The 25,723-nt window shown below is 50.7% G+C and overlaps 3 protein-coding genes across 9 annotated transcripts; all 3 read right to left on the minus strand.

Moving 5' to 3' along the window:
- Positions 1–216: 216 nt before the first annotated feature.
- Positions 217–13,368, minus strand: LOC125746056 (FYN-binding protein 1-like). 6 transcript variants are annotated; one of them, XM_049019617.1, is made up of 19 exons: positions 13,175–13,367; positions 8,261–9,197; positions 6,663–6,780; positions 6,459–6,496; positions 5,936–5,958; positions 5,545–5,588; positions 5,056–5,170; positions 4,784–4,943; positions 4,574–4,700; positions 4,457–4,476; positions 4,196–4,247; positions 3,936–4,031; positions 3,384–3,424; positions 2,946–2,994; positions 2,639–2,735; positions 2,337–2,499; positions 2,081–2,114; positions 1,812–1,843; positions 217–1,189 (listed from the first exon to the last, which is right to left on the minus strand). In XM_049019617.1, the coding sequence occupies exons 1-19, from the start codon at positions 13,175–13,177 to the stop codon at positions 1,167–1,169; spliced, it is 2,172 nt and encodes a 723-aa protein (XP_048875574.1). In that variant the 5' UTR covers positions 13,178–13,367; the 3' UTR covers positions 217–1,166. The 6 variants fall into 6 exon arrangements, 5 of the variants coding, with proteins under 5 accessions (XP_048875574.1, XP_048875573.1, XP_048875575.1 ...); XM_049019616.1 differs by having other exon boundaries at positions 4,196–4,268; positions 13,175–13,365; XM_049019618.1 differs by lacking the exon at positions 13,175–13,367 and adding an exon at positions 9,360–9,666 and having other exon boundaries at positions 4,196–4,268.
- Positions 13,369–14,446: 1,078 nt separating this feature from the next.
- ccdc80l2 (coiled-coil domain containing 80 like 2) lies at positions 14,447–18,244 on the minus strand. The gene is made up of 7 exons (XM_049019621.1): positions 16,995–18,244; positions 16,622–16,769; positions 16,401–16,534; positions 16,087–16,238; positions 15,833–15,936; positions 15,400–15,480; positions 14,447–15,282 (listed from the first exon to the last, which is right to left on the minus strand). Exons 1-7 carry the CDS (start codon positions 18,120–18,122, stop codon positions 14,978–14,980), a joined length of 2,052 nt encoding a protein of 683 aa, XP_048875578.1. The 5' UTR covers positions 18,123–18,244; the 3' UTR covers positions 14,447–14,977.
- A 2,528-nt stretch (positions 18,245–20,772) lies between these two features.
- On the minus strand, positions 20,773–25,351 carry paip1 (poly(A) binding protein interacting protein 1). 2 transcript variants are annotated; one of them, XM_049019624.1, is made up of 11 exons: positions 24,979–25,351; positions 24,197–24,312; positions 23,758–23,934; positions 23,544–23,656; positions 23,351–23,462; positions 23,142–23,258; positions 22,838–22,944; positions 22,637–22,754; positions 22,473–22,527; positions 22,303–22,381; positions 20,773–21,978 (listed from the first exon to the last, which is right to left on the minus strand). In XM_049019624.1, the coding sequence occupies exons 1-11, from the start codon at positions 25,148–25,150 to the stop codon at positions 21,879–21,881; spliced, it is 1,266 nt and encodes a 421-aa protein (XP_048875581.1). In that variant the 5' UTR covers positions 25,151–25,351; the 3' UTR covers positions 20,773–21,878. The 2 variants fall into 2 exon arrangements, with proteins under 2 accessions (XP_048875581.1, XP_048875580.1); XM_049019623.1 differs by having other exon boundaries at positions 23,737–23,934; positions 24,979–25,350.
- Positions 25,352–25,723: the final 372 nt, after the last annotated feature.

A 25,723-nucleotide genomic window follows, 5' to 3' on the forward strand; every position in this document is an offset into this window, starting at 1 on the left:
TGGCATCCACATGAACACTGGTCTGTTTAAACTGTGCAGCTGCGAGTTAACGACCTGCAGTCAAAGTTAACAATAGAGGAAGCTGCAGTAAATCCGATCCCATATGCAGGATCTAGATGAGGTCGTTAGTGTTTCATTATTTGCAAATGAGATAAGGCAAATTTAATGATCATAAATACAGGGAACGTCACACAGGCAGATATAAGACATAGCCAGTCATTTTCTCCATTTTTTATGGTGAGCACAATATACATATTATTCCAAAAAGAAATCTATAAAAGGCCAAAAAGACATGTTATCACATGAGGGAGAAGAACTAGCAAACAAACACAGATAAAATACTGCTTATTCATCAAGCTATGCGATTACAGGGCGCACATTCACACACTGAACACATGCAGCGATTTCATACGCTTAGGCCTGGTTAAAAAGGGACTGGATCAGGGTGCATGGCTCTTAGTATCTGCACCGACGATCTACACAACTAAAAAGGGGCTTAGAAAGTGAAAACGCAACTCACTCGGCAGAATTCTGGTTTTTAAACGAGAAGAATTTAAACAGGCAGATTTTTTTCCAAGATCCACTGGAGCCCCAATCTGGCCACCGGCTTCGTGTTGGCTGAGGATTGCTCCACAAGGTACGAAAAACCCCCAGTACCTGGCTTTGTGTCTGACTGGTCTCCAGTCTGGGTGTAGGTCCTTTGTGCAGCAGAAGGAGACGAGGAGGAGATGCGTGCAGTAAATCCAGGGGGTCTTCTCATTGACTGGGGAGCCTATTTGGGACTCATATGGGAGCTTTTGTGAAAATAATATTGCCTGGGGCTGGATATTCGATGAGTGACGGTTTGTATTATGGAAAACATTGATGACTTTGAACCTTGTCTATTCAGCACCAAACCATTGGAAGTTCTTGGAAAGAATGGAGCACTTCCAGGCTGGCAGGGCACAGATATCGGTGTGCTGGTTCATTTTCCTGGCCACGTTCTGTTGTATCAGCCAATCAGAGATGGAACAGTCACGTGGCTGTTGAGGACTTTCCGAAGCATGATCCCCTTTAACCGCCCCCCCCTCTTGTAATGCAGTAAACACAGTCAGCTTTACATACAATTACAAAGACAAACGGAGAAAACACACATGGCTTTACAACGAGAGGGTGACAGTGTCCCTTCAGTCGTTATCGTAGATGCAATCTGCAAAAGAACAAAGCAGAGCCATCGGAAGGAGTCAGACAAACCATACAGTGTGTTTCAAAGGAAACTGACACACTGCTAAGGGGCTCTTAAAGTGACAGCTCAATTCGCCAAGCAGTTTATCCATTAATGTCCTTCTAAGATTCCATACTTGTGCTTTCCCGTAGAACACTGTTTTCCAACCCGGTCGTCAGGGACAGAGGCGTAGGGACTGGACAGACAGGCAAGACATTGCAGCAACAAATCTGCTTTATCAGTGTATTCCATTTATCACAAAAGTGATACTAAGGGCTTGTATTTCTCTTTGTTGATATTGTTAATTTGGAATTCACGTTGAAATAACGGTAATACATTTCACCATGCCGGAGGAGGGGGAATTGGAGGGCCCCATGGATTTTTTTTTTGCCTAGGGCCCCCAGAGCCCCTAGAATCACTTCTGCTCGGGGACCGACAAACGATCTGCATTTTTGCTTCCTCCCACCTCCCAGCTAGACAGTCCACATTTTTGCTTCCTCCCTACCTGGAGCTGGGAGGAAGCAAAAATGTGGACTGTCTGCAGGTCCCCGAGGACCGGGTTGGGAAACACTGCCATAGAGGACTGAAATATACACAGAAAGCATACCATCTCCGATGTCATCGTAGATGTCCGAATCGCTGTGAAAGCAAAAGAGGAAAGATCTCGTCATGGAAAGATTTCTGTGTCGCAGCGAACGCTTAGCTCACTTGGTGCATTTCAGTGGCAGGTGGAGGAGTAGATGGTGCTGGTGGATCCTGGTGTTTGGGCACCACATGGATGAGCAGGTGCTTGGGACCCTGACTGGCATCCGTGTCTGACCTACAGCAGCATGTTTGTAGTGATGTTAATGTTTGACTTTTCGATGAAATACTTACCCCATATCAACATTGCTTGTTGACACATAACCGACTGCAAAGCAAAAAAAAAAACACGGTATGTTATTTCAGAAATGAACGTGGAACCGGTTTATAGTAACAGTGTAACTAGTACTATATGCTTAAGTGTAGTTTGCGTTTTAAACATTGTTTAGTTTACATTTTAAACTGGCCTGATCTACTCCAACCCCCCTTCCCCCGGGAAGGTAGGACCTCCAAAGGCACTTCAGGCCCCAGTGCCGTATCTCAGACTCACATTTCCCCTCTTCATTCCTGCAGATCAGCTTGCCGTCCACAGCCTTCACAATGACGTCCAGGGTATCCCCTGGTTTAAGCACCAGCTCTTTGGCGCCCCACTTTTTCCCGCTGAGTGACGCTAAAACAGTCACGTGGTCAAGAACCTGGACCTCTCCTTCAAACTGCCAACAGCAAAGATCAAATCGCCTTGTCATGTTAATGTTTCCAGGAGCCATGAAAAGCAGAACAAAGGGGCCGAGAAGATGTGAGGCTTCAGGGGGACATAGCCGAGGGCAGTAGGTCCCGCTTGGCAGAACTCACTTTGAACTTCTTCCGAAATTCCTTCTCCTCTTTGTCAAACTTCTTCTGCTTCCTGGGGTCCTTGTCCTCCACTTTGCCCTTGGGCTTGGCCGTGTGGCTGGGGAAAGAGAGGGCAGTGAGTCAGGGGCTCCCTGCCTGGTTCAGACCTGTGGTAGGTGAACTTGACAGCCAGAGACTGACTTAAGGTCCTGGAATTCCACATCATATGGTAGCATTCAGCCACTCCTGGAGAACCGCTTTGGCATTTTATATTTGACAGAGCTGTTGGGAAGGTGAGAGCAGGACTCTCTGCGTGGCAGCAGCTCACCTAGCGATGGGGGCATCCACGTCGTCATACACCTCATCAACAGAGGATGCTGTGTTTTTGGTGGGGACAAAATGATACACAGCAATGAATCAGCATGGTCTGAATATCAGTAATGAGAGGCACATGTGCACTACAAAGAACTAATCAAGAGTCCGAGTGCCCTGAAGGGGACTTACGTCCTGCACACACTACTGATCTAACGCTTCCTAGATTTTGCTCTGTACTTTGCTGAATTAATAAGCAGGTATCAAAAATGGATATATGGATGGATGGACAGATATATGGATGGAGGGACAGATGGATGGATGGATGGTTGTTTTAATTATAAGTTACTCTGGATCCCCAGTTAAGGCTGGCAGCCCATTTCTACACTCCAAACATCAGACAGGAAGCGAATCTACAGGAGCAGTGGATGTGGGCGTGGTCACCAGGCCTCACCTGCATTTTCTTCAGGAGTGAACTGAGGGGGGGGTGGGACTCTGGAAGCAGACAAAGGAGAAAGAGCCACAGTAAGCAGCTGCCACGGCGGGCAGCAGAGAAAGTGCCAGGTGAAGAGATTAGGGTTAGTATTCCAAGGATCTTCATTATGGCTATTTTGAGGGCAAGTTGATTGATGGGGCTGTGAAAGCAATGTGGATTCAAACGCGCGTTCAGACAAGTGCAGATGCTGTGGGCAGCTTGTATCTGGGGGTAACGGGGGGCAAGTCACTGTTACAGGTATATAAGGGGGCCATCTGCAGAGAGCGGCGGGCAGTTTGATTTCCGAAGCTGATTGACAGTGGAGCACAATCAAATACTTAAGTAGTCAAAGATTAGAAAAATCAGCAAAATTTGAGGCAAGCCTGTCGAATCACAGTCAGTCACACTGGATACAGGAGTGGGTCCAGTTAAAACGGTTATGAATTAGAGTACATTTGGCGGAAGCTGAATTTGGAGGAATCAGCGTGCTGATTAATGGTCAGTTGTACGCCCAGCAAAGGTGAGGATTACTGGTTACTCCTGGCTGTGCCTCTCCTCCAGTCGTCCCAACCTTTGAACACACTCAGGAGATTCCGGGCTTTGGGCGAGATCTTGGACTCCTGTAGGCTGGTGTCGGGGGTGGGGGGGGGGGTTACGGCTTAGGCACCACAGTGATAAAGGCTGGAGAATGAGCGCTCAGCCTCGTCTGCACACGCTCTCAGAGGCGTGAAAAAACAACAACACACAGGCACGGTACTCAGCGACACAGCTGCTCCCTGTAAGAACCTCACCTGATGTTCAGATCTGGGTCGTCCAAGTCATCGTATATTTCACCATCCTCACCTGGCGGCGGGGGCAGAACCACTGTGAGAACACGGACGGGGGGGTTTAGGGACTTCTCGCTTTATTCAAGGCCTCTGGTGGTCTTTTCACTGCTCTGCTAATGACCCCATTGTGATCTGGTATATTTTATCATGGTCATGCGGACATGTTTACGTTTAGCTTTCATTTTTGTTTATATCCAAAACATTTTAAGTGTTCCTGAAGCTTACCTCCAGGACCTTTTACGACCCTGAAATAAAGAATGGGTTTAATGTTAAAATTGTTGGGTGTATGAGGCAGCACATGTCGCGAGAGCCACGTCCGTCTACAGGGGGCCCCAAACACACCTGGAGTCCTGGCTGCCCACGTCGTCGTACAGCTCCTGGTCCACGTTGGGCTGGTTGATCATCGCTCCTCCATGGCGCTTCAGGGTGTCAAAGTCAATCGCCACTGACTCAGTCTTGATGTAACCATCTGCAGTGAGAAAAGGAGGAAGAAGATGATTTGGAAGGTTGAGGAAGGAGGGGAGGAAGGAGGGGGCGGAGCCAGCTGCTCACAGGAGCCTTCCCGCGTCCTGCCCAGCCAGCGGCCCTCGGGGTTGTCTGTGATGCGGATGATCTCGATGGGGTCGCCCTGCTTCACACTCAGATCCATCTTGCCACCTTTGCAGTCCACTCTGGCCTTGCCCCTGTGGATGACTTGCACAGGCCCTGTAATCTGTGCAGAAAGGATAGGGGTGAGCCCTTTAGCTGCAGTGTCACTCGGCCCATGAAGGATTCCCAGGGGTCCCCTGAGGGGTTCGTGGGGGGCCCACACGCATGAGACTCACCTTGAACTTCTTCCTCATCTCCTGTTCTTTCTTCTCTCGCTCCTTCTGCTCTTTCTTCTCCAGCTCCACCTTCCTTTTGTCCCCCTTTTCCTGCCTCTTCTCCTCTGAGGGTGACCTGTGGAGGAGACCAGTGGTCACCTTCATGTGGTATATAAAGTCAGTAGCCTTCAAATGACCAAATTAATATTTTTCTCAAAATCTAAAAACAGTCTGATTAAAAATTAAACGAGCAAATAACACAAATGAAAATTGACTCCTAATCATCAATGACAAAACAATTAAGTGAAAATGAATCTGGTGTAAGATTCTAGGCCCCTGACCAGGATAAACAGTTAGACGATGGATTGATGGATGGATGGATGGATATTGGGTAAAACACCCATACTTTACTGGGTTTAACCCGACACTGGGCATATTTGCTAATGGCTGCTTGATGACATCACCCTCGCCCTGTTCCTCAGAAGCACCTAAGTGACATGGCTGTCTCACCGTCTGCTGTCGGGATCCTCGTAGGTCTCGTCATTGTCGCTACCCTGTGTGCGTGACAGGAAATGGCATGATGCGGCAGGAATGTGGAGGACGTGGCCCTGCTGTGTCAGAGGTGACTGGGCTAACAGCAAAGGGTTGGTCCTTTATAGATCACCATTGCAAACCAATCAAGTCTAACTAAATTGGCCAGTGCAAAGACTCTTGTATAGTAACCACTAGTATACCAAGTCTTGTATGTGGTTATACAGGACTCAGCATTGGAAGTGTCTAGTGAGGCTTAGGCAATGACAGTAACAGGCAGAGGTAATGACGGCTTCAGCCCAGGTGGGGGCACTGAGAGATATGTCAGCCCTTCCTGTAACAGACCCAATCCGACTGCTTGATACTTCACCTCATGCTTTTGGTTTGGGTGACCTGGAAGAGAGGTGCATGATGTGAGAGACACTCTTCTTTTGGGCATTGATACAGCGTGCAGACTAATGATTTCTCCTGCTACATTCTTCTAGGGCTGGTACCCCAATGCCTTTGGCTCTGTCAGATCTGCCCTCCTAATCATCCGCTATCTCTGGTGAATTCTCTCCTTCCCCTTTGCCACTTTAGCTACGATGTGGTGAGCGCACTGGTGCAGGATGGCTGCTGTTGGCTCATCCAGCTGGGTGCTACGCAGTGGTAGTGTTTGAAGTGGCTCCCCATCGGCTCTGTAAAGGGCTTTGGGTGTCTTGAAAAGCACTATTTAAATGCTGCTTTCATTCATTCATTCATTCATTCATTCATTCATTCATTCATTCATTTTGCCCTTCTCACAGTACAGTCTACTTGGGCATAGAAATCCTACATCGCTCTTGCAGAAAGGCTATAAATGTACAAAGTACCCACTTCCCTAATCTGCTCGGGCATGCAGACCCCTGCCTTACCTCCAACGTCATCATATTCATCTGGCTCTGACTGGGACCTGGCAGGACAGACAGACAGACAGGAAGTGAGAGACCTCGCAGCAGGTTAATCTCACACAGACCATGCGCTGTATGTTTTCGCATGCTCAGATGTCTATCATGGTGTGGTCTTGGTTTAAATAGTGACATGCTTTAAAGTCTCCGCTTTTGCGTGTGGTTACTCACATATTTCCTGGGCGGGGGGGCAGGCTGGGGGCTGCTGATAGGGCGGGCACTGGTGGGGGCACATTGCTGCTGGGGTGAAAGGCTGGGGGCTGCGGACGACCTACGGTTTTCTTCAAGCCTGGACCATTTAGCAGAAATTTACAGAAGTTTAAGCTCCGCCTGCGCGCACAGTGTGATTCAACTTCATCGTTGGATTGTATCTTAGTTGGCCATGTAAAGCACTAATTGAGTACAAGGTCTTGTGTCGTCAAGTGTAGACCAACTGAAACTTCTGGAATGAATGGAGAACTCACCCGTAAGCAGTGCACATGACAATGGAGTCACCCCTGTATGAATGTGGGACCGCCTGAGGTCATGTCCCTACTGTAAACATTGCCTCAGAACTTTTCAGTCTTGATACTTTAACAATGCACATTTTATAAACTCCCACAAATTCCCATCGCTGATACTGGTGGGGTGTGATCATTGTGACAAGAGAGGCCTTAAGCACTGACACCAGAGGGGTGATTTTATACGACAGAAACGACTATCTGCTGAAATCCAACATGCACCATAAACACTGCATATTGCATCGATTTGCAGGTTGCTTATTTTTTTTTACTGAACTTCAGCAGCAGAGCACACACACGGCCAGGGGTTAGCCACCTGAGCCTTAGAAAGACTGCAGCAAGAACCCTGTCCTGACGTTAAGCGGAACTGCACAGCCCAGAGACTGCGACGGACAACAAGAGAGCCAGAGGAAGTAGAGCAGGGGAAGAGGAACAGAGGCCTGGCCGCTTGTGTGCTTATCTTCCCCGAGGTCTTTCCCATGGACAGATCCTGCCAGCACAGTCCTCTGTATCCTAAAGCTACAGCCTGCAAGGCCCAAAAATGGGGGCTCTTGTGCAGCCAAGGAAACCACATTTTCTTGAGGCAGGGTGGGTATGCATGGTTGTGACAACTTGCAGGAGTCGCTCGCTCCTTCACGCTCTGGTCTGTGCGGCTGCCTGTATGCTTTTTATATCGATGCTTTTCTTTACCACATACTTGGCCACAGTCTGCCTGCTGCCTGCCTTGCAGTTTGTCCACATGAATTACAGCTGAACATAGCCATGCCTGGGAGAAGACCTACATGTTTTATCAGTAGGATTCCAAGGCAGATAATAACCAGAGTGACTGTTCTACATGACTAACGCCAGTGTCCTGATGAGTAAGGTCTGCTTTTGATTTCACTTTTGTCAAGTCCTCAACTAGACAGTCACCTCTACAAGCTTTGAACTGCGGCTCGACCTGTTTTATCTGAGGGTTACTCCGCTTAAACCAGTGTTACCCAGCTTGGTCTTCAAGAACCATATATTTTGCTCCCTCCCAGCTCCCTGCCAGACAGTCCATATTTTGGCTCCCTCCTGGCTCCTGATAGGACCAAGTTGGGAAAAACTGGCTTAAACAAACATTCTAGTATTTTTTTTTCAGGCCCTACCCCCATGGCTGCCGGCTAACAGGTAAAAGCTGTGATTTAGTGAGTGGCACAGTATTCTGGGCAGACAGTGGCTCACCTCCTTACCCCAGCGGATAACATCATGCCTGCATGGCCACAGGCTGGCCCACATACACCTTACCTTCACTAATGGGTTCACCGCCCTTCTTGAACTTCTCCAGGCTGACTTTTGGCGGTCTATTTGGCTTGGCCGGGGGGGTCCCCAGAGCAAAAATGTTGGGAAGGGGGTTCTTCTTTGGTGCATTGGGGTCACTGATCTCTTTTTGTGAGGCCTGGGCCTGGATCTTCCTCACAAAACTGGGCTTCTTGGCGGCTGGTGATTTGGGTCCTGGTGCATCATTGGAGTTCTGGGGTCTGGGCCCTTCACGGGGTGCTTCCTCTGTGTTCTCCTTGTTGAAGGTGTTCTGGGCGGCCCGGAAGCCTGTGGGTTTCAGGTTAGACAGTGGGTGGGGCTTGGAGCCTGAGTCTGGCGTGGATGTGTCTTCCGCATGTGAGCGCATAACCCCTAAGGTGCTCTTGGGTTTGTTGGCGGGCACCGGCTTGGCTGGAGCAGGGCTGCTGCTGCTGTCCTCAGGCTTGGCACTATCCTTCCAGGGGGGCTTGGTCAGGGCAGGAGGAGGTTTGGGGGTGGACGTCTTGGGGTCGGATAGGGTGGCAGTAAGTGCTGGCTTCTGTGAAATCAGTTTGGGTGGGGTGGGTTTGGGTTCACCGTCCATAGCCGTCTCTGAGGTCTTGGGCTTGAAGGCGTGGGGCTTGGGGAAGGTAGGCTTCCCATCCTCTGAGCCCCCTCCAGGCTTGGCTGGTGGCACTTTGGGTCGGGGGAACTCATGTGTTTCCGGGGTGCTCTGGGAGGAGTCCGTGTTCCTCCTGGTGTTGGTCTTCAGGCCAGTCGTGTTCCCCGACAGGGTGCTCTCTAGCGATGTCCTCTTAAGCTGGCTGGATCCTCCTGAGGAGAAGGTATGGTGTAGCGTGGGATGCCCCCCCGTCGCTGCCTCTGTGGAACCATTGTTAGGCGCGTTGAAGCGTGCCATGATGGCCTTCACGTCCGGCTTGGCGTCCTGCAGACACACAACAGGCCGAGAGGAAGCCAAAGTGACAATCGAGAACAATCCTCCAGTTAACCTGGTAGGTTACTCCTCAAAGATGGAGCCCCCACCCCCCAGCCTTTCAGAAACAGGAGATTTGCCAGGAGAGAGGAAAGACATTTGAAAAGGGCTCACCTTAACTCTGTGGAGAAGACAGAAGTTCAATGCTAATCTACGAAGGCTAACAGTCAATGCGCTCTCTCCACCCAGTTCAGCTGGCGTCCATCGCCTAGCTTGTCACTGGCACATCAGTTACACAGGAAGTGCAAGAATAATATAAATGGAATTGAACAGGAAGTGATGCGTGGTACAATAGACACCGACTGTCCGACTGTGTGGGGGGCATCTGCATGCACGTCTTCCTGTACTGATAATACTGGGGAGGGACCGATAAAGGCAGCCCAGCTAAGGGCTGACAGACAAGGAGGAAGCTGCTTTAGCGCATGAGCTCAGGAAGAGATAGGAGTTATAAATATACATGACAGGGTCACCGGAAAACACACCACTCACATTCACAGGTGAAGGGGTGGGGGGGGGGTGAAGTCCCCCCAGAATGCGAAGAGTGTATGAGCCTGCAGACAGAGGCAGTCCCTCAGAATGACACGAGGACAGAAAGGAAGATGTTATTACCAGTCTCATCCTTCATGGGTTTGGGGGTGGGCGGCTTGGGGTTGGTCAGGGTGACACCGAGTGCTGACTTCTGCAAAATCGGTATAACATGGCCAACTGAAGCATCAGCCTCTGTGATATCACACTGCCATCGCCCATGTTCATTGCCTGCAGTACTTCCTGTTACCCTGCCTGACTGGGGACTGGCCTGTCATGGGAGGACATATCCGTGACAGTTGGCTTCCCCTTGCCACTCATGTGACCAGATGCAAATTTTCTTGAGTGGACCAAAAGATATTCAGCGCTGTGGAATTGCTTGGGGTCAACCGAGCAAAGTGAGGCTCGTCAGAGACACGCCTTCAGAGACACTGAATGCTGGGGGAGGGGGGGCGGGGAGACATTATCAATAATGCTAATGCTGAGGAGCACATTTCAGGATGGGGGGGGGGGGGCTAAGAGGAGGTGTGACAGAGAGCTGCAATGTAACAGCGAGGGTGAGAAGGGAGGAAATGTCAACAGGAATTTCTCAACGCTGTACTTTCCCTGCTCCGCCATAGACCTGCAGCTCAGCAGCTCTGATGTGAATACACTGGATCGCCGACGAGCGCTATGGATCTCAAATCACCACCCTGGATCACGAATAGAAATCGTGGATCATGAATTAACACACCAGGTCACTAAGGGCCACAAATCCATATAGTGGATTACAAAACAACACACTGGATCAGAAATCACCACAGCAGACTGCAGATCAAGAAGTCATACAGCAAAGACGAGTGGCCTGCAGCTCCGTACCTCGTGGGACACAGTGGCTTACATAACTGCATGCCAGTGTCCCAGGATGTACCCAGCACAGAAGGATGCTTCATGATGTGAGTCAAGGCCTGCGAGGGAGCAGGTTAGACAAACAGCAAACTTCAGCGAAGTTGTCTGCTAAGCAAATAAACAGAAGCATTTCAGTTTGGAAAGGCCTGGTTAGCCTGGAAAAGCCTCCATACATGCAGGGGTACTGGTATTCATGGCTATAGCCCCATGTATTTTAAGCCTATAGCCCCGAGTATTTTAAGCCTATAGCCCCAAGTATTTTAAGCCTATAGCCCGTGTATTTTCAGCCTATAGCCCCGTGTATTTTAAGCATATAGCTCAGAGTATTTTAAGCCTATAGCCCCGTATATTTTAAGCCTATAGCTCAGAGTATTTTAAGCCTATAGCCCCGTGTATTTTAAGCCTATAGCCCTGAGTAATTTAAGCCTATAGTCTCGAGTATTTTAGCCCCCATGCCAATCTTCCTTCAAAGAAAAAAAGTCAAGCCTCAGCTAAATTTGACGGAACCTCTGATCTTTTCAATAGCTAGAAACGCCCCTGCTGGTGTACTTTTGCTGTTTGTACAGATTGACAATTGACCGCCCACCCCCCGACACCCACTGTCATCTGTCTGTGATTGAAAGAAGGAGAAAAGTTCAGCAGAGGAGACCATGGTGGGACTCCTGCACAGCTCTCCGCAGGTCTATTAATCTCTCATGAGTATTTAATCATTATCATAATTATGTGAATCCTTTTTGACCCTATTTACCGCAGGCCAATGGTCGGCTGCATTAGGTAATGTCCTACGATTCCCTAACGTGAAAAACTGAACTTACAAGCAAAGACAGAGCATGTATGAATGGTGCATCTGACCACTGACCCTGGGGTGTACATCAGTCATTATGGTGCAGGGATAGCGTACAGCACACAGCATTTAACAAACATACTGTCCTGTCTGCAGCTCACGCAATCAGACAGAGATAACACGAATGAGCCAATCAGTGACTGGAAAAGGGGTCACATGTTGTACTTTGGCAGTGACTTTGCATCTGCTGGGCTCATGCAAATGATATTAAGGGTGTTATGGAAATAATCTGCTTGGTCCTTGAAGACCTGAGCCGGTTACAATCACTCTGCATGCAGCACCTCAACCTGGATGAATGGTTCGAACTTCTTCTGGAAAATGAAGGATTTCACTGCAACACTATTCCCCTATCACAAAAAGGCCATGTATCGCAGCGCATCCTTGACGGGGCAGCTTAAAGCACATGCACACGGATGGGTGTGCAGTGGCCAGAGTTTCATACGTCGACAGACTGAACATGGTGACTCTCTGAAGATGCCTCTGTGGTGACTGTTCTGTGTTACAGGATCCTATACTAAACAGATCACTGGGATCCCCGCCCGATCCAGTGCCAGTGGAAGCTGTCCCAATCCCGGCCACAAGGACAGATGCAAACCTGATGCTGAAAATCCACCTGTGCATTCTGGTATCATACATATACCCTTATCTCCGCGGCGATTATCATGGTAACGTGGCTGGTACACCAGCATCCATTTTTAATGAGTCTTGCAGTTCGTCATAGACTTGTCTATATACAGAGTTTGGACATGGACACTAGCTTGCGCTGAAGCAGACATGCCCACAGCTCGAGGACCGGATGGTTCCTAAGTGTGACAATTACAGTGTGAGCTCATGTCAAAAAACCTAAAGAAGCCTTTTGTTTGTTAGCGGATAGCTGTGGTTGTGTGGTCTTAGAAGCCAACACTCCATTATCTAAACAGCCCCCCACACTTAGCACATGTAGCTTCCTGAAAAAACCATAAATTAATAACTAGAGACCTTCTAGCTTAAAGCACCGGTTAATAAAATTAGAGTTTTAGTGCGGCTGAGGTCCTGCACTCGGCAGGCATTAAGGATCACGCAGCCGTCGGTGTTTTTTTGTACCCGAGACCTGCCAGCAGCACCACCAAGGGGCCCGACCTCCCCGAGCAGTCAGCTGCGAGCAGACCCCCATGTAGGGGTCCCTCTGCTGACCCGTCCCAGCTCACTATGCCGGGAACAACCACTCACGATTAGAAACGACACTGGATCCAAAAGAGGCTCGCTTTTAACTGGATGCTGGATTTGCCCCCGGCTTAAAGCATCCAGGAAAACTGAGACAAGGATGAGAAAACAGAGGAGGGAAAACAGCAAATCTAGATTAAAAAGTAGCAAAGAGGAACTGCATTTCTCTGCAGGGCGAAAGCAGCTTGTCTTTCACAATCCAGCCGCAAAATCCGCCATGTAGCTCATTTGAAATCCAGACTCTGAGATGTTAAAGTTTAAGCCAGTAGGCTCGTTCTCTCCACGTCCCCCGTTAGTAGGGAGATCCCAGCTACTCTCTCACGTTCCTTGGCATTGTCACTCTGCGCCAGCCACATCCACATGTCAGCTCACGGGCACTAACGCATAGTGACATCCCGTTCAGGAGGGGCGGCCTCTGGCTTGTCACAACAGAGAGAGCGCAGAGCGGGGCAGGCGGCAGCGTACTCACCATGTCTGGTGAAGTCCCCAGCAGCCTGGTGTGAGTGTGCACTTGTGCGCCTGTGTGCGTGTGTGCTGCCTGTGATGTGACATCCACTTCCCTCTTGTCGCGTCAGACGGACCTGTCTCTCATCACAGGAAGCTGTCTTTCTTCATTACCATCACGATTTGCCTATTTGTTGCAAAGTCTGTTCCCACCCCCTGAACAGCCTCGCCGTGTGGGCGTCGATGGCCAGTGGGCTTTTGGGGGGGGGGGGCTGGTGGCGGGAGGATGTCCCGGTCAACACAGATTTGAACAACTGCACACATATGCGAGTGAGAGGCACGGTTGTAATCTCTAGATCTGCTGCTCTCAGAATAGTGTGACATTAACAGCTTGGTGATAAACAGCAGGGGCTGAGTATAGACTAAGGCGACAAGCTAACTACTGATACTCAGCTCGGGGGCGAAGTTCAGCGTGCATCGTCCCGCACAGTACAGAACCCACGTGTGAAACAACTGCAACGGCTGTTTGACACTGAACATGCCGCAGCTGCTGTGGGACAGAGTACCTGTACTTCTCTCTCATAGCATTAGCTGTGCTCAAAATCAATACTGGTTTCATAAAACAGAGTACTCACTCTTGTAGAACAGAGTACTCTCACTACTCTGATGTAGTATTTGTTGTGCTCGAATGCAGTATCCAGTGTGATGAAGTAGAGTATTCACTGTACTTGAATGCAGTACTGAATCTGTTAGACCATAGTTCTCACTGTACTCAAATGTAGTACTCTCCCTCTCATAAAAATAAAATACCCACACTACTTCCACTCAGGCGTGAAAGTCTGCATATGACCTGTGGGAGGAGCTCCTGGATGTCAGACCCAGCTGGGCAGCCCTTAGCCGCAGTGTGCATGTCAGTGCCCCCCCGTGGCCAGGTGCGCATTTACATAGCAGGGAAATCACAAGCAGGAACTTGGCATCACATTGACCACTCCTCTGCAGCCAGGAGGGGAGGAACAAAACCAAACATGCGAAATGTAGGGAATTCCCTGTGTGTGTGTGTGTGTGTGTGCGTGTGTGGAATATGTTTATATTACATTGTGGGGACCAAATGTACCCCAAAACGTGATTAGAAAAACAGTTATTTTGACTTTGTTATTTTTGACTTTTCGGGGGGCAATGGGACGGCACCTCCATGCGGTGTATGAGGACAGACCCACTCGGCCCAGTGTACATCTGGGGACACGCTCGTGTTCATACGGTCTTGATTATCTTTGCATATAATGTTTTAAGCTTAATGAACGGTTATATGATTTAATTACTACATTCACTCTGCTTACTTTGTTTGTGTACACAAACTAGTTAACTATACCATAAGATGTTTAGAAGAAAACAAACTGATGTAAATTACAGCAAGAAGGTTCTAAGCATGTGGGACTGTCCTCAGGGGAATAAGCTTAGTTTGGCGTTGGCGGTAAGCTGCTGACAGCTTCATATGGAAGAGTAACACAGAGGAAGTATCTGCATGGACAACAGAATCACACTGCCAGTAAATATCACCCTTAACGACCCACCATAACTGCAGCTCAGTCTCACATTTCCGCAAATGATATTTACACAGCATTTTCGTCCAAAAGTGACTTTTTCAGTGACTTTTCACTGTGAATCTGGATTTTGTACTTAGCAGGTGAGGTTAAGTACCTCTTACAAACTAAGTTAACTGCTTTGCCCGCTGTTGACCATCCATCAAACCAGCCACCTTCTCCAAGTTATAGCTCTGGGTGGCTTTGGTGAGGAGTGGGGAGACTCCTTCTGAGTCACTGGTGCACCCTCAGTCTTCTGACCTGCTGTAGAGGTAGCTCTCTTCACCAATGTCCTCGATCCTGCCACCATTATCTTCTGGGCACTCGATTCCCAGGGTGACTTGTAGTTTCTGTTCCTGCTGTCGCAACTCTGTGGAGTCCACGACGTCATAGATGCTGGCCATCGACCACATGGGGGTGGGAAACCAGGCCCTGACGTCACCGCCTTTGCCCACCACCACCATGCTGAAGTAGTCCCGGCTGATTTTCAGCTGCTCGCGAAGCCCGTTGACCGAATCCGCAGAGAGCCGCTCCACCTCCGACTGGCTTTTCCCTGGGGAGGGATACAAACAGGGTGCATCTCGTGATATTGCAGCTGCAGAGGATGAAACCGATTGCATAAGTGTCAGGGAGCAAAAGTGGGTGTGTCTCTGACACACGGATGGCTCACCGTTTAGTGGAAAGAGCTCCACAAAGCCGGAAGCTGAGGGTCCCTCACCAACCAGCTTCAGCAACGCAAAATGCCGTATTCCTGAGCGGAAAAAATACATGAGACTGCAGCAGAGCTCTGCTTGGTGCTGGTGGAGGATCACTGTGGAACATTAGAGTAAAAGCCACATGATCCAGAGATTCTGGACTAAACATCTCACCAAAAGATGGCTAAACTTCTCGGAATAAAAGAAAAACGATATCAGCCTCGAAACTGACAACATGCATGTGACAATTTTAATGGTCTTAAGTGTTTTAACTTCAGTTTAAATGTGTGACATAGTTTTTTTAGTAAATGATTAGAGATTTTGTGGTCAGACCCTGCATATTTAGCTGGGCACGTCAACTCAGCACAGAAATGCGAACATGCTGCACGTCAAGTCAGGGTCTCGTACCCAGAGGGCAGGTCTGTCCGTCCAGGGCCTGCAGCTGCTGCTGGAATGAGTAGTCATCCTCTGTGGGGGCAGAGATGATCAGAAGCCTCCTCTTAGACACAAACCTGGGGGCCACACAAATCGTCAAGCCTTAGGGGGCTCGTTAAGCAGGATGACAGGCCTTGATGGTAACTGGGCTTGTGACTGAGGTCTCAGTGTCTTCCAGTGTGTGAGGGACTTAAGGTGTCCTGATCCCGCTCATAAACCAAAATCACCTCAGCAAAGACTTTTCACTTTTGTCCTGGTCCTGGGAGCTGGGGCAGGACCAGTAGGGCATCCCGTCCCTGCCCAGCTCAGCCTGTCTTGACGGGAGGGCATCCAGGTGGTCCATTATCACGGTCCCAGTCACCGGGCTGTCAAAACGCTTCTGAAAGGTGGTTGGAGAACTTTAGTAGACAGAAGGGATACAGTGGACCAGCGTCATGCTTAAGCATCACTGGACTTGGAGATGCGCAGTCTGATTCTCGCATGTGTAACTGCTGTCATGACCTGGGGAACGACAGAATCGGAGAAGCAGAGAGGAACCTACCTGTGGCTTGAGATCATAGTCAGTTAGCACCACGTGGAAGGTCCCCGGCTGCAAGGCGTACTCCCTGCGCAGCTGCGAGATAAGCTCCTGATTGGTGGATTCCTCAGAGGCCTGCTGTTGACAGGACTCCGCCCCTGCAATGAAGACACAGGGCAGCCTTCAGGAGAGCATTTAACTGAAAGCACACCAGTGAGCAGCCTGTGTGAGGGAGTCAGGCATACCGGGATTGCAGTGCTGCAGTGACAGAGTGGCGTCACCCAGGACCGTTACCACGGATACATTCCTCAGACCCAGCTCACAGCCATGCTTCTCCATCTCTGACCTCTGCTGGATGTACTGCGGACCCTCTTTACTGGGGGCACTGATCACCTGGAGAGAGCCACAGATCCAGTATAGCCAGTAGGGGTCGTGGTGCTTAAAGAGCTGCCCTGTTATTAAAGGTCATATCCAAACTGGTATGGTCTCAGTAAAACTGAGTATGATTATTAGCCCAACCAGTTTAAACAGAAGAGAGTAAGCGAGTGGCTAAGTCTGCCTTTCTGCTTCACGTGTTTGTGGTTGGCTGGGTGGTGTGGAGGAGGAGCATGAACTCACCAGAAGCCGCATTCTCTCTCGCTGTTTCTCCAAATATGCCCTCAGCGCTTTTCTTTCTTTCTCTGCTGCATTCTGCCCCAGTTTTCTCCCCCTTCCTTTTTCTTTCTTCTTCTTCCTCTCCTTCTTTCCTTTGCTTTTCTTCGTGGACTTTGCAGAACTTCTTTCCATCCCGGGACTCTCTACAGAGCTCACCCCGTCTCTCCTCTCGGCCCCTTTACCTCCCTGGTTGTTGCCGTTCACGTTGGCCTCCGAGCGCCAGGGGGCGCTGTCCTTACGGGTGGCTGTCTCGCCGACTGGCTGCTGGGTGGGGCCAGGCAGGACTCTGGGCCGGTGGGAGCCCTTGCGGATCACAAACCGGGACTGGCCTCTCAGGATGTCCTGTACCTTGCTCCTCAGGGCAGACTTCCTGTCCAGGGGTTTGCGCTGTCTAACCACCATGGTGGGATTTCTCCCCCGGAGCGCGCTGAAGCCCTGACCCTGCGCCTTCTTCTTTCGTTGCCCCTTTTTCTTGGACACCTTGCACTTCACTGGAGGGGCCTTGCCAGTGAGGCGCTCCAGCTTGCGCAGGGGCATTTGGTCGATGGCCTCCAGCACGGCCTGCACCCTCACTGGGTATGGGAACCGGACGCTCTCCTGCAGGTTCTTCTTCAAGATGACCATGCAGAAGGTCTGCTCTGGGACCTGCAGGTGGTGGAGAAGCCTGCTGACTGTCTCTGGATCCAGAGTATCCTCGGTTGCGGTTCCCTGGGAGCTGTGGCGGCGCAGCGTTCCCTCCATCATAGCGTTCTGGATGATGGTGAGGATGACTGTGTCCCTGGCCGCCAGACGGCAGTTCAGGCCCTCCGCCTCCATGTCCTGGATCTGCTGCTCCATCATGCGCAAATAGGAGTCTGAGCGCGTAGGGGCTACAATCAGCCACAGGCGGTTCTGACCCACCACGTCCGCTAGGAAGGCCAGCTCGGGAGACCGGCTGGTTGCCGGGCTGTCCAGCTGTCCACGGACCTGCATCTCCGCCACTTCACTAGGAAGTCGATATTCCTGGACGGGCAGCCCATGTCGGACTGCAAACAGAACTGGGCCGTGTGTCCAGAGGAGGAGCAGGAAGAGTATCGGCGGTGATGGGCTCATCAGACTGCGGGTTCAGGACGCTAAGCTGCCACTTCTATGGATGTGGATCGACGAATTCCAAAGATGATCAGGAGGATAAGGGAGGGAGGATCTACAGAAGGTTCTGGCATGCCAGCACTGAGTCCAACCGCTATCTGATGACAGACTGCAACCGAGGGCTGGAGTGGGAGGGGGGGGGGCGGGAGGGGGGGGGGCGGGAGGGGGGGTGTCTGAAACTCTATACCACTCTTCCTCATTGGAGGATCATAAAGAGACAGGAGCAAAAGACATGTGTTAACATGTTACAGCATTGAACATGCAGCGAGGATTTCAGAGATAACCTTGAAATGAAGGATGATTGAGAGGAATAAATCTGAGACACAGAGTTTTCCCTTGTTGGGAAGCATGGGGAAACATGGCTGAAGGTAAACACATCTGGAGACACATCTGGAGACTGGCTTCAGGGGCTGGGGGGGGGTCTTGGGCCCACCCCTTGTTACACCAAAGGCCTCTTCCAAAGGCGTCCATTTGGCTGCACTCCTGTCCAGCTCCTCGTGGGAACGCGGTGATGGAGGGCTGAGAGGATCCTCAGCGTCATTCGAGACCACCAATTTGCAACCCTCCCCTGCTAAGGTGCTCACATCTATAAGCTTTCTCTGAGCAGGAGGCGTGGGCAGAGGGTGGGGGGAGAGGGGGCCTGTGTACCAGCGTGATTAGACACAGATTTCATACCGTGGCCCAGGCCTGTCTCGCCATGCCACCGTCGAGCGCGGTTAGGATCTGCACCTTAAGGCACTTCCTGATACACCCGCTGTGCATGACTTAGAAGGGTGGTGCCTTGGAGGACAGACACCTAACTCTGGCTTGGATGCACTCAACACACAAACCACTTCTGCATGCAGCAGCAGGAACAGGTGATAAATTGGAAGAAGCTCTATGTACGAGCAGGGCTGGTCCGCCTAGGGGCTGCCGCTAGGGTGCTGAAGCTGCTCTAGGGCTTCACATGAGCTTCCACTGCTTTGGTTCTGTACTACAGCTTCTAAAACTGAGGGAGGGGGGTCTGCAGATCGTGGCACATGTGGTCCGGACTAGACTGCACAGCTGCACTCGGCCCACATTCCAGGAGGGGGGGGCCGTATGCGGAAACACGTGGGGAGGCCCGAAATGAAACAGCATGGGGGAAACGTGAAAGGCGCAAGGTGGGGGGAACCCACAGAGGTGTCAGACTGGGAGGGGGCACAGGACCCGAAATGGCAGGGGATAAGGGGTATGGACCAGGGACGTGTGGGCCAAGGGAGGTGAGGGAGCATGAGCTTCTGCCCCCTTTGGTCAAATGGTGTAAAGTTGAGGTCCTGAATGTCCCTTTTCAAGCTGGGATTTTGTAAAAATATTGTTTTGGTTTTCGGAGGAGAATCTCCCCTCCCCTCCCCTCCCCAGTCTTGCACCTGCCCCTGTCTCTGCACAACCCTGGTATGCGCCCCACGCTGCAGAGCTGCTCCGGGCGAAAGGTGTCAGCTAGCTAATAGACAGCAGACGGGAGGGTTCTGCCCCCCATCCCTGCAGGGGCTCCGTGTGAGGAACAGTACACCCAGGTGGCCAGGCCCCCATCAGCCTGCCTGCAAATCTGTCCTGAGCTCCAGGGACTCGTTCCGCTGTGTGGCTCAGTGGGCTAAGCCTCTGTACCTGTGGTCAGATGGCTGCTGGTTCCAGCCCAGCCTTAACACATCTGTGGCTCCTTGAGCAAAGCCCTTAACCCCCCAGCTCCCGGGGTGCTGCTATGGGTGGGCACCTGCAGAAAGCAAAGGGAGCTCCAGGGGATCCTCTCCCCCCCTCCCACAAGGGAACATTATAGTGCCCCCGCATAGCACACTTCACCTTACAGATTTCACTGGACTGGGACTAGGCCCAGGGGTGGATACCAATGGACAAGTAGGAGTAAAGGTCACCGGAGTAGTAGGCTGCCGTGTAGGGAGGCCAGCTGGATGCCCTAAGGCAGAGTGGCCAGGCCGTCCAGCTCTCTGTCCCTCTGGGATGGATCTCCAAGCACATTCCTCAGAGCTTTGGGGTTCGTATCCAGCTCAAGGTTACCCTGAGACAAAGTACTAAGTCACCAAGAACAGGCTCACCTGTCACTGCCCTCTCAGCTGGAGCTAAAATCGCCTCAATCTGCCTCCATAAAACCTGTCATTGGTGTGACCACCCCCCCTTTATTCTGTAGATATAAGGGCCCAGCCCCTTCCCATCAACCCCTGCTTCTTCTAGACCTGCTTATTCAGTGCCAGGGCAGAGAAGAAGGAGAGGTGGCGATTAGACCGTTAGAGGTATGTGTCTCGCCTCGCATTTTGGCCACACACTGTACACATGTGAAGTTTGCATGTCGGGCCGAGCGGATAACGCTACACCTCTGGCATACTCTCTGTGACCTTTGACCTTCCTGTGGAGGCCAGGTGTCCTACTGACCAGGAATGACCACTGACCAAGGCGGCACCCCCCCACCCCACAGTTCACTGGACACTCAGAGTGCTGGGTGCAGGTGCCTCATTGTAAAACCCTCTGCTGACAATGACTCCTGACCTTTGCCCTTTGATCCCACTCACAACGGCCCTGGAATGTTCTGTGGCCATCCTCTGAAAGCAGCTTGCGAAGAAAGCAGGCAGAGGTTTTCGGAATGGACAGTACGTGCTCTCACCTTTATTAATTCTCTTACATCTATGTTTCTACAAAAATAGTACAAAACTGCCAGAATAAGGGGAGAAAACAGCTTAACCATTCCAACGCATTTTATGGTTTTAAAAATAAAATGTTCCCACACTTGAAACAACATGCAAGTTAAAGCAAAGAGCAGAACTCTTAACGTGTGACCCTCCAAGAAGTGAATGACGCGTTGGCCCACAGAACAAACACCCCAGCGGATGCGTAGTGGTGTCAAATGAGCCCTTCGCCCACCAGAATGTGAACACAGCCAAAGGGGAGGGGAGACCCAGGGCAATCACAGCTGTTAGAGGGTGTTCAGGGCAATCACAGCTGTTAGAGGGTGTTCAGGGCAATCACAGCTGTTAGAGGGTGTTCAGGGCCATCCCACCGTACTCAGATACCCAGACTGTGTCAAGGAAGTACATGCCGCTTTGCACCAGTATTTTATTGCATAAGGTGCCAGTGTGCGTGTGTGTGTATATATATATATACACACAAGTATGTATATACGTATATATCGGAGACGTGCGTCCTGCACTGCTACTTCCTGAACGTCCTGGCTATGTTCGCCTTTCCTCGGCCAGGCTGCATCTCTGGCAACAGCGTTCACAATCAGGTCACACTGGACTGTGCTTTGGGTCAAGAAATTTAAAAAAAAAACCCTTCAATGAAACATGGGGGGGAGGGAGTGCAGGCCCAGAAGGGGAGCGGTACACGTCTGCCTCCCCTTCGGCCCGGCCAATGCAAGCTGACCCTTTGCCAGATCTGGACTGGTCTGTCTGTACGTTTCCGACAATAGATCTACGACAGAGGACACAGGCAAGGAGCCCAGCGGTGTCATCGCCCAACGCACAGCACTCTCCGAAATCACCCCCCCCCCCCGGCGGAGAGCGCGGCAGGGCCGCAGCGTACGTAAACTAAGCAACATATTTTTTTTAATGTCAGGAACTTAGCTAAAATTGAAGCCTCATTGTCCTTATTCTTTGTGTTAAACACCGCATCAGCACATCCAGGCACATCAACACACACGGGAAAGATGACCCAGCCAGTCTAGGCTCAAGCTTAGGTGCCTCATCCTCTTCCTCACTGCCTCCTCCTCCTCATTGCCTCCTCAGACTCCAAGCAGAACTTCTCATAAGCTTCTACCATCTCGGGGTCCATTTCATCCTCTTCCTCGTAGTACCTGCAAACAAGCGAGACCCATTCAATTTATTAATGTCAAACAAAACAATGAATGCTAAGGAGAGATACACTTCTAAACAAAAATAAATAAAAAAATTTGATTTCACTAAAATGGTTCAACAGCTCCTCTTGTGGCTACATGAGTGAACAACATGTCCTATTATGCAGAAAATATCAAAGACATGTGTCCCCCTTCCATGCTGAGGCTCTTTGTCCAATAAACACAGTACCACTGGGTCAAGCACATAGTTGGGAGGATTCAGGGATTAATGCCCTAAGGGGGTTGATGGCTGGGGGGGGGGGGGGGGGGGGGTGGCCAGCTTACCCCTCAGTGCCATTCTCCTCACAGACGTCTGGGCAGTAGGCCTCCCTGTCCAGTATGTCTTGGTAGTGCTCAGAATATTCTAGAAGGATAGGGTGCAGAAGAGGCAGGACAGTAAGGACTGAGCAGGCCTCGGCTCTGGACCAGCGAGCGCGTGGTTTCTGCGTACTGACCCGGATCTGCGGCCGTGAAGGGCGTGCCGTCTGCCGTGTAGAACGTGGGCTCGTTCTGAGGGGAGACAGGGAGACGCGCATGTGTGTGGGAGTGAGCATCATTCAGGAGCCCTCCAAACAACTCCCCCCCCCCCCCCAGTGCCCTACGTTAATGGCCTCCTCACCATGAAGTAGTTTGGGTCGTTATCAGGCGTGGCCTCCACGACGGCACTCCCGGAGTAGACCCGGCCCCAGTTACTGGACCTCAGCTCCAAAAGACTCAACAGCATCTCCTTCACATCTCTGAGAATAAGCACAGGTCACTGAGCCTACACAGCCATGTTTGGGCGCCCCCTTGTGGATATCTGGTGTTACTGCCCTCTGACCTGCTGCAGCTGACATCCAGCTGAATGCTTCTTATTTTCGTGATGAGGTCGTCCATGGTGGTCTCCCCATTCTCCTTCCAGTCATCCTCCAGTACAGAGCCAGTGAGCTGGAGAGACAGCAGAGAGAGACAGGGGATGGGTCGATTCAGCTGGAGGTCCCTGAAGGTCTAGTAGGACCTCCTGTAGGTCAAGGCAAACGGTGAGACGACGTATAACCCGAATCCCATATATCCACTACGAAATTCCTCACAGTGCTGCCTCGCTATCAGGGACTGCGCTACGCTGGGCTGAATCCCCCCCATACCTTGAGCAGCTTCACAATGCAGACGAGGTTTCCATCCACGGGATTGTTAAGCAGTGTGTGCACAAGGTCCTTCAGTGCCGGCAGTAGAACCATGGCACGTTTCTGTGATCCTCTGATCTGAGGCCAAGAGGCTCACGGTCAAACTTCATGAGGCAGAGGTATCTCCAAGAGCAGACACAGCCTGGACACAGCGGCGGGACGGTCCTCACCTCCAAGTTCAGGTAGAGCTCACCCAGGAAGAGCACATAGGAGTGGAAGGCCTTCTGTACCTCCTCGTTTCCCTTCATGGCCTCATCTCGCGCCTTGTACTCCGTGTGGCACCTGCCACCAGAAGCACACCGAGGAGATTAGCTTGTGAAGGTAATGGAGGATGAAAAGTAGGACTACTGCTAGCGGGGGCACCTTTTCAAGAGAAGCTGCCGGAAATTCCCACTTGAAGGACTGATGGCCAGATGATGAGACAGGTAGTTGCAGAGTCGTGCCCCAGTGTAGGCAAAGTTTGGGATAGACGTGGCCTATCAAGAGAGAGTTTGGCTGTCAGGACAGGCAGGTCTGCGGTTCCTCCCAGGGATGGGACCTCCTGCCTGGACCGTACCTGCAAGTATATGAGCCTCACCAGCTCCTGCAGGGTCTCCTCCGTCGTGATGCACTCATTCAGTGTGGCTGTGAAGTTCTCCATGTCCAGGTCGAAGGTTCCCGGAGAGGCTTCCAGCTGCCCGACAAACTCCTGTACCAGCTCTGCGAGCCATTCCCCACTATAGTAACTGCCAGAGTCGTCTTCCTGTCCAGGTTCCTTCAGAAAAGGGACAAACATGAGAGAAGAAGCAGGCACAAGTATCATGGAGCAGCTCATAAGCAGAAATAGATTTTGCTAGATTTCACCAATTAGGGACCTGAGGGGGGATTCAAGTAAATGTCGGGGGAGGGGGATTCAGATCTGTTATTTTACTATGTGGATACATGCCTGTCACTGAACATTAGTGTTAATTTAGAGATGGAAACCTCGCCTGCCTTGTGTTTAATAGGAAGCGGACCCTCTACTCTGAACTCCTCACCTGCACTAAGGTGTAGCTGAGTGGGTAGAACTCCTTTGCCTCAGCAGACAGGGTCGAGCCTATGGCCAGTGTACCATCACTGGCAGGAATCTGGTCTGGGTGTGGTGGCCTGGAATCTGCAAGCTGACAGGTGTTACACAGCGAGTATGCACAGGAATGGCACAAACATCATAGCACAGTCTCTCCCACAGAAGTGATGCAAACGATTAAACCCAGGGTTGACAACTGGCTGGAGTGAGATTTTCAATTCGAGATAAGTCTGCGCATTCATTTACATGCATGTAAGAGTTTTATCACCTTGTAAATAGTCTGTAGGTTTTGCAAACTATCCCAACGATTCCGATGTAGATAATTTTAGATTAATAATGGAAAAATGTAATTTGCCTTACGACTTCTGCGGGAGCGTGCGAGTCTGAAAGCGTGTGTGTCACGTCAGATGTGTGAGAGTTGGCAACCCTGTTAAACCCTTAATCTTTTTCTTCACCAAGCCAGCATTTGTCGCCTATTCTGCATAGAAACGATTAAGTTTAAAACCAAGCGTTTTCCAGAAAACAGCTACAGAAATGAGTTTCCAACCATAATCGCGCGTTTGTCGCTACCAAGCGTTAGCGGCAGGGGAAATACAGACCCGCACAGATCACTGTAGTACTGTTCTCGTACACAGGGAACCACCTGTTACCGGGTGTCCCCTCCTGTCACAAAACGTCTCAGCCCCACCGGGTCAGACATGTCCGAGATTCATGACTAAGGACCCTATTAAATCTCCCGCCCCCGCCACACACCTCCAGGACCGGCTGGGCAGCTGCTCTCCAGCAACGACGGCGATGTCCTGGGCTGTCGCAGCGGTTCCCGCTGGCTGAACGTAAATCGCGCGGCGTCACCTCCCTCCAGAGGCCCGTCGGCCTTCAGGGTGCCGCGACCGGCCCCGGGCGCCCGATCGAAGTGCTCGTTCATACCTGCACTGAAACAGGCAGAGCGGGGAGTCACATCCGAACTGGAAACCGAATCGAAACTTAAGGAGATCGCCGCACACTTTCGGTCTGACTGTTACTGACGCAGAAAACAGAATAAAAAAGCTGTGGGGGATCCTCACGAAACACAGCTTCCTGCTACAGCTTTGGTTAATCCCTCCCTCTTTCCGTCGCTACCTTTTTCTTTCTCTTTCTTTTCGCAGTATATACGTATATGTGCGGAGAGTGCCGGGCGCCCCCTGGAGGAGCGTAGGTCTTATGAAAAACAACAACAACAATAATAATAATAATAATAATAATATACAGTTTCTGAAATCGCTCAATCCCAATTGGGTTCGCGGGGGGGACCGGAGCCTATTCCGGGAACAATGGTTCGTAATAATAATAATAAGAAGAAGAAGAAACATGCTGATGTTTTAATGCAGATGAATATATAATAAATTTATAATGAATGGATATAAAAGATGAAATTACACCAAAAGTTACGGAAATGAATGGAAATATGAGTCAAACATCTGTCATTATAATTGCTATTATTATTATTATTGTACTGAAT

The sequence above is a fragment of the Brienomyrus brachyistius genome, chromosome 7, assembly GCF_023856365.1.
Source record: "Brienomyrus brachyistius isolate T26 chromosome 7, BBRACH_0.4, whole genome shotgun sequence".
In the NCBI taxonomy this organism is placed as follows: domain Eukaryota; kingdom Metazoa; phylum Chordata; class Actinopteri; order Osteoglossiformes; family Mormyridae; genus Brienomyrus; species Brienomyrus brachyistius.